Source organism: Physeter macrocephalus, chromosome 2 (genome assembly GCF_002837175.3).
Source record: "Physeter macrocephalus isolate SW-GA chromosome 2, ASM283717v5, whole genome shotgun sequence".
NCBI lineage: Eukaryota > Metazoa > Chordata > Mammalia > Artiodactyla > Physeteridae > Physeter > Physeter macrocephalus.
The window spans coordinates 64,324,403-64,332,340 of NC_041215.1; the positions used below are offsets into that span (position 1 = coordinate 64,324,403).

At 38.8% G+C, this 7,938-nt stretch overlaps 1 protein-coding gene across 1 annotated transcript in view; it reads left to right on the forward strand.

Moving 5' to 3' along the window:
- The window catches only part of UPP2 (uridine phosphorylase 2), a 52,023-nt gene that overhangs the window by 20,611 nt on the left and 23,474 nt on the right, over nt 1-7,938 (forward strand). Inside the window, exon 3 of the mRNA XM_024122368.1 lies at nt 5,505-5,663. Coding sequence (XP_023978136.1) covers nt 5,505-5,663 — 159 coding nt within the window. The remainder of the gene's footprint in view (nt 1-5,504; nt 5,664-7,938) is intronic.

The following is a 7,938-nucleotide window of genomic DNA, read 5'->3' on the forward strand; positions in this document are numbered from 1 at the left end:
CTCAGAACCTTCACTCCAGTGGGTGGACTTCTGTGGTATAATTGTACTTCTAGTTAGTGAGTCACCCACCTAATGGTTATAGGATTTGATTTTATTGTGATTGCACCCCTCCTGCCCTCTCATTGAGGCTTCTCCTTTGTCTCTGGATGTGGGGTATCTCTTTTGGTGAGTTCCAGTGTCTTCCTGTCAATGATTGTTCAGCAGTTAGTTGTGATTCCAGTGCTCTTGCAAGAGGGAGTGAGCGCATGCCGTTCTACTCTGCCATCTTGAACCAATCTAGAACAATGATTTTTTTTTTTTTTTTTTTTTTGCATTACACAGGCCTCTCACTGCTGTGGCCTCTCCTGTTGCGGAGTGCAGGCTCCAGACGTGCAGGCTCAGTGGCCATGGCCCACGGGCCCAGCCGCTCTGCGGCATGTGGGATCTTCCCGGACCGGGGCACGAACCCGTGTCCCCTGCATCGGCAGGAGGACTCTCAACCACTGCACCACCAGGGAAGCCATAGAACAATGATTTTTAAAAACACTTCTAAAAAAAACCCCTACCAGCTAAACAAAGATGCCATCAACCTATTTTCTTTTCTTTCAGTTTTTTTAACAAATAGATGTTTAAATAGTTGGAATTACATAACTTTACAGTCTGTGTTTTTCACTTAACTTTATGTCATTAACATTTCCCCATATTATAATGTTCTCTTTGAAACACATGGTTTATGGATGCCAAGTGCCTGTGCCATACATTACATAGTCTACTATTGACTTTAATGTTGAAGTATTTTCTATCATAAACAGCACTCAAATGGATATTTTGTACATATAATTTTTTCACATTTAAGTCTATTAAGAAGATTTACAGAAATGGTCAAAGGGAATGAACTTTAAAAAATTTTTTTTGCTTTCTAAAAGGCCTACACCTAATCACAGTCTCACCACTAGAGAATTGTGCAGTTTTCATCTGACTTTTATTCACTCCTTTAGCAATTACAGGAACAAAAATAAAAGCTCTCAGATCCACTATCTCAAGTCTTCACATTCCCTCTTTTAGATGTGTGTAGCAGATATTCATTTCCTCCATAAAACAAGGAAATTGAATTCAGAGTGGTCAAAGCTGGTTAACAAAGTACACCATATAGTGGCAGAGCTAGGACTTGGACCAAATTCTTCTAAGTCCAATTTCCAGGGTTCTTGCCCACTGCACTAGCTGGGCTTTTTGAGTCATCGTAACTGAGAATAGTCCATTAATTGACAGGGGGCATTGAAGAAAGGGGAGGAAGAGGAGGAGGAGGTTAGCTAGACAAAGAAGGAGGAGGAGGAGAAGGAAGGAAGGGTGGCGGGGTGGGGAGGAGAAGAAATAAATCTATGATATTCATTAACAGTAGGGGCTACATTGCTCCCTCCCCCTCCCATCTCTCCTAGGCACAGGTGTGATGGTGCGGGCTGATCTGATGTGACCCGCCCATTTCCCTACTCCTCTGCAGTCAGCGGCTCTTTGCTCTTTCATGGCCTCCCTCGTTCTTTTGTTTCATCTTTTCAGTGGAACCTCTTTTCCTACTGCTGTTTCTGATGTTTATGCTCCAAGAGTAAATTGATCAAGGTTGTCTTTTATACTCATTAATTGGACTTCATCTGAACTCAAATGTTAGGTTTGAGGTTCATGCCTCACAATGACATTTCCAGGACGCTTACATAAGGATAGTCCTGATTAATTAAATGATCTATCATAATTAATAAACTAACATGAACATCTAATTAATAACTAAGAAGACTGATGTTTTTGAGATCGAAAGTGATCTATTATTTACATATCTAGGTATCTGTCTCTCCTCTACCTGACTAGATTTTTATCAGCACTTATTCTCATACTTCGTCATAACCACTATACAACCTTACAAGCTCATAATCCACCTGGCTGTGGACCATTTCAATAGATTCTCTTTTGGATAAAAAGACATGTTCTGGTTTAGAAACCATTTTTTTCTACCAGAGTACAACTCTATTGATTGGGCCATTTTGATGGATAGGAGGCAAAAGTGTGTGTGTGTGGGGGGGGGCGGGGTGTAGACTGGGGAGCAGGTAACGTAGTTCCAAATGATCAGAATTGGCTGTTTAACCTATTCTTTAGAGGCAACAGGTAAAGCCTGACTTATATTTATAGATGCTCTTCTCAGAAACTTGCCTCCTTCCAGTTACATTCTTATCTTTGAATAAGAACATGCTAGCTTCAATTTCTCGACTCCCTTAAATCCCAGGGCAGCAATTCTAGCTAACAAGAGAGGACATAATCCATCAGTACCTGAAAACTCAGCCTTGTCTTCACAGAGATGATAATCATTATTAACAGCACTATCTTCAAAGAAAAGGAGAACTCTGGGTGTGTAAAATTTTAAATCTTAAAGATTCTGACAACCATTCCTATTTTCTTCATTTTCTTACTTACTGTACTTGAAAGGTTTTGTTAGTTGGTACTTCAAAATATCAGTGGCTTAACACAATGTAAGTTTGTTTCTCACTCACACTGAGTACCAAGTGGGTGTTCCTGGTCAATCGGTGGCTTTCCTCCAACTGGTGATTAGGGACCCAGGCTCCTTCTATCTTGTTGCTCTGTCACCTTCAAGGAGTGCCTTGCAAAGTTTCCCTGGGTGTCAGCACCCATTCAGCAGACAAATAGAAGACAATCTATAGGATCACCAATGGGAGATTTCTATGGACTAGAACTGGAAGTGACACTCATCATTTCTGTTCACATTCTAGTAGCTGGAACTCAGGCATATGGCCTCATCTAACTGAAGAGGAGGCTGGGAAGTTGAGTTTAGTAGTGTGCCCAGAAAGAAGGGGGAACAGTTTTGGTAAATAGCTAATGTCTTTTGTCATATGGACTTGAATCAATCAATCAGTTGAAAAATATAGTGCAGTATCTTTAGAAGTTATCTACTCAAATTCAACCTCCAAATATATCTTTTATAACATCACTAACTGGTACCCTCCAATCTCTCCCTAGAAATTTCAAGTAACATGGAAAAGCATTATCTTATAACACTATGTAATATGTATTTTAAGTCTCTATACTCCTTTATTAACAGACAAAATACATATACTGCAGTAGGACCAGATAAATACAACATGGCAAAGCTAAGTCTTTCAAGACACTAGGCATATTTGAAAGTGAGTTCATTCTGGCAGTCTTTAGGCAAAGTCCTTAACATAGTTTTGTAATGCTTCAGACTCCTTCCCAAGACATTTCTATCTTCTTTGATAAAACCAGGACAAATGATAATTTTTGGGGGGAGACATAAATCACAGAAAGTGTCACTTAAATTCATTGTTGGTTGGTGGTCTTCAGCCATATTTTACTCCTCGTCAAAGCAGCCAGACTGAAAATTGTGTCCAGAGGTGATATTTAGTAAGTCTGATTTAGAAGTAAGTCTTCAAGAACAAAAACGCTTTTGTCTACACTTATCATCTTTATGTCTCCAGAAACATTCAGAAATTCCTGTTGATTACAGCAATATCTACAGTTCAAAGAAGAATTCAAACCACAAGCTATTCCAACATCTGTTTTGGTTTTATGGTCAATCTGAATAGTTGTAATTTACATTTACTGGCACCACACACTGAGGTTATTTTCAAACTACTGTATTTTGTAAAAAGGAAACAACAACAAAAATGACCTCCTTGTACTTGGATCTTGAGCTAAGTCTTAACTATCCATACGAACAGAGGGGAAAATTTCACGAATAATCAATACTAATTTAAACACTTACTTTAGACCATGGTCTTATCCTCTTTGCTACTCAGCCTTGATGGCTAACTTTCATTGCAGTTCATTACCAACTTTAGGCCCCAACAGAGAAACTCATAAGAAGACACAGAAAAGATAATAATGAGGGTAGAAGAGAGGCAGAGGGCCTGGATAAAAGGATAATTACATCCCACAATCGAGAATGAGGGTGGCACAGGAATTATTGCTAAATGGAAAAAAAAATGCATCATGTAATGAGACCACCCAATACTCACAGTAAATTGTGAATCGGGCACCTAATTCTACAACCTCAGTTAGTTATTTCCTTAGGCAGATACTCTTTATCCCTGTGAGGGGCCTCACTGGCAATCCTGAAGCTCTGCCTAACGCTGCCCACATCAGTCAGGCACTACCAGCTGCCTTTTCCTTACTGGATTTGAACTAGCTTCATTTGCACTAAATTCCACAAAAACAGAAACAAATAAGCAAGCTCAAAAGCAGGGCCAGGAAATTGCTCTATGATATGAAAAATGGAAGTTGCCATTTGTTGACCACTCAGAAAGTGCGTGGCTTTGTCCCCCATCATGTTCAACCCCATCTTATCCTCACAAAAACCCTCTGAAGGATACTACGTTTTTGTTTGTTTGTTTGTTTCTATTTTGGAGATGACAATCTGAGGCACGTAGAGTTTACATGTATAACACTGAACAAACTACTTAATCAGAGACAGGGTTGGGGTGCAAAGCCAGGTTTCTCTAACCTCAAAGGTTAGTCCTTTAACCACTGTGTTGCCTTATCTCTCTGACTCGGAGCCTCTTCAGACTCTGTGCACCTCACTGCTCAGTTCAGATTCCAGAATGACTTTGCACCTGGCACCTTTCTGTGGGCTGTGCTTCCTCGGGTCTCTGACATCTGCTGCCACTCCTCCTCCCCACTGCTGAGCCCTGGTCCCCACCAGTCTGGCTGCTCATCCACGCTGCTCTTAGGCCATGCCCATCCTCTCTCTGACATCCACCTCTCCCATTCCTGGGACTGATGTACCCCTAAGAGGCTATTGCACAAGCAACCACCAGACAGTTTTATTACCATGTTTCATTAGATTTGACACCCTTGACCGCAATCCATATTGTAATTTCAGAGATGTTAAAATGTGAATAGACAAAAATAAAACCAAATCGTTGGAAATGAAGAAATACTGTAGTGAGATTTCTAGTCTACAATGATAAGGCTTGTTCCATGAAAATGTCTTCTGAATGAGAAGTTGGAAAGTCTTGATGTGCTTTCTTTAAAGCTTTAAATTAACATAGTATATTTTATAATAAAAACGTATGATCGGGAATGTAGAATCAGAAAAACATCTAAACTTGTAGTTCTCATGTTACTTATTTCCATGTCCTCGGAATTGACACATTAAGCCTATAGCCCGCTAATGCCCAACAATAGGCTGCCTACATCCACTTAAGATGCTTCTTGATGTTCACCATGACAAAAACACCAGGAAACACCCACCTGAACAAAATCAACACTTACTTTGATTTTGTGATTATCTTTTTCATTACTAATTATGTGCATAAACTATGTTTCTGGTTGCCTTATTTACCGGTTAATGATGCCAATTAGTTAACTCATGAACATAGCCCATAACATCTACATATACCCTTAAGAATATAATTGAAAAATAAAATAAAAACATTAAAGTTGAAAGCTGACCCTTGCTTTTTATCTCAGTTACTAAAAGGCAGGTCATTGTTTATTTTTATTAACAGTTTGTCTGCGTTGGTGGAAGCCCTAACAGAATGAAAGCATTTGCACTGTTTATGCACAAGGAGCTCAGATTGGAAGACAGTGAAGAGGACCTCAAAGACATCTGCGCCGGGACTGACAGATATTGTATGTACAAAATTGGTCCCGTGCTGTCTATCAGCGTAAGTACTCAATGGCTGCACATCACGTAGTCATCACAAGCTAGCAAAAGAAAGTGGGAACTTCCAAATACAGGAGTCCTTTTTCCCCTCCTGCTTTGCATTTTCACATAATAAATTAAGTGTCCAGGTGTGACATTCATAGCTGGAAAAAGTCCTAGGGGCAGAAAATAACATTCAGTGCTACTTTGGTTTGCTTTATTAGTTACCACTTAGCTATGCAAGTTAGGGGAAAAAACCCTCAAAGCACACTTCCTCTCTTTAGTTTGTAACTGATTAATAAGCCACCAGCAATTTTTTCTCCTCTATCCTTTATCCAGCTTTGGGAATGTTGGGCTTTTAGTACACAGGGGCCAATTTTCAGGATTACCCAAGTGGTGCCATTTAACACTGTAATAAGCTCACTGAAAAGCTGCTAATGCATTTCCATGGAGCTCTTGCAACCTGCTCTCCTGTATTTAGAATATGTTAACAGCTCTGGACACACAGTGTCCTGAGACAATATGAAAGTGGAAAGACTTGCAATTTTAGGGAACACAGAGACCATTTCCCTCTTGGACTCAGGATAGCATACACTTAGCAGAGTGTACATGCATGTGCACCCAGCTTGCCTTCCAAGTGGGTCTCTCTGCCACAGGGCTGTATTCTGAAACAATAGCTCTGAGTCTGTACATATCTGGACACTGCAGCCCTCATAAGGGGCACAGCTAAGCATGCCAGGTGACAAGGGAAGAATCCACTGCAGAGATGTGATAATTCTAAGGAGCTGGATTATATGTGACTCCCGCACCGGGGAATAACTACTATCTATCAATTGCTCTATAGTACGTGGAGATGGAAGGATAGATGATCATGGCTGGAAGCCTAGACTGAAGAAGGGAAAATTATGCAACACGAGTGGGACAGCCAAGTTGGTCTCCCCTCTGGGACAAAATACATGAAACCTGCTTTGGGCTCACATGGGAGAATCCATTCGTTCATTCGTTCATTCAACAATTACAGAAAAGCTACATTAGAAAGAAACGGAGTATCCCCTGATCTTGGCACATTTTGTCTTGCTAACTTTTGCTTGACTTTTAGACTACAACTATTTGTGCTTTTTTTTGCACAATAAATGGGTAAGGACAGAAAAGTAAAATTTATAAAAATGTGAAACTATCATAAACAAGTAGTAAAACTTCAGAGTAAGATATAAAAACAGGAGTAGACTGATTCTGCTGTCCATCAGGGAAAAAGAACTGAAATATGCATCATGTCCAGAGGGGTCAGACAATTAGAAATGAGCCTCACTAGGCAGAAAGAGGATTTCCAGCTGAGACCACTTCTTTGAAATTTCTTCCTCTCCAGCAGCTGCTGAGGGGTGTGTGTGTGTGTGTGTGTGTGTGTGTGTGTGAGAGAGAGAGAGAGAGAGAGAGAAAGAGAGAAAGAGAGAGAGTCTAGCAGAAACATACAAGCCCATTTGTCATTTTATCACTGTGCCACATATTAAGTGATAATCATAAACCTATCAAATATCTGATTTAGGAGGAACCTAATAGATTAAATAATGGTTCATTTTCTTAATATACAATTGAGGAAATGAGATTTAGAGAGTTTACTCATTAGTGGTAGAGTCCAGTCTTGTTAATCTTGGACATACATTTTTTTTTGATTAAGTAATATTTTTAATTTTGATCAACTTAAAAAATACAGAAAAATGCAAATAAGGAACTGTAGCCATATTCAGAATTAGTGATATACATGTTTCCATCTTTTGTGTATGTATCTACCCATCTATCTGATTTTTCTTTCTTTCTTTCTCTTTCTCTTCCTTTCTTTCTTCCTTTTTTTCTTTCTTCTTTCTTTCTCTTTCTCTTCCTTTCTTCCTTTTTTCTTTCTTACTTCTTAAAGTTTCCTTCAAATTTTCTCTATTCTTCAAATAGTCTGCTATAACAGCTGTTTTGTGTGTATTTCATGTATCAATTCAGATCTTTTTTTCTAATGTTTTGGCATTATTTGGTCAATGGGTGATAGAATATAAATTTTATTTGTTTCTCTTTGTTGATATTGTAGTTGCTTTTATTTAACTGATTAATTGCTGTCTTTATTAGGGGGGTTTATCATTTTTACTTATTTTTTTTTCTTTCACATTGTTCTTTTCTTTGAATTTTAATTTATTTTTTGAAACAGCAGGCTCTTTTTTAAAATTTTTATTATTTTTATTTTTTTTTAACATCTTTATTGGAGTATAATTGCTTTACAATGGTGTGTTCGTTTCTGCTTTATAACAAAGTGAATC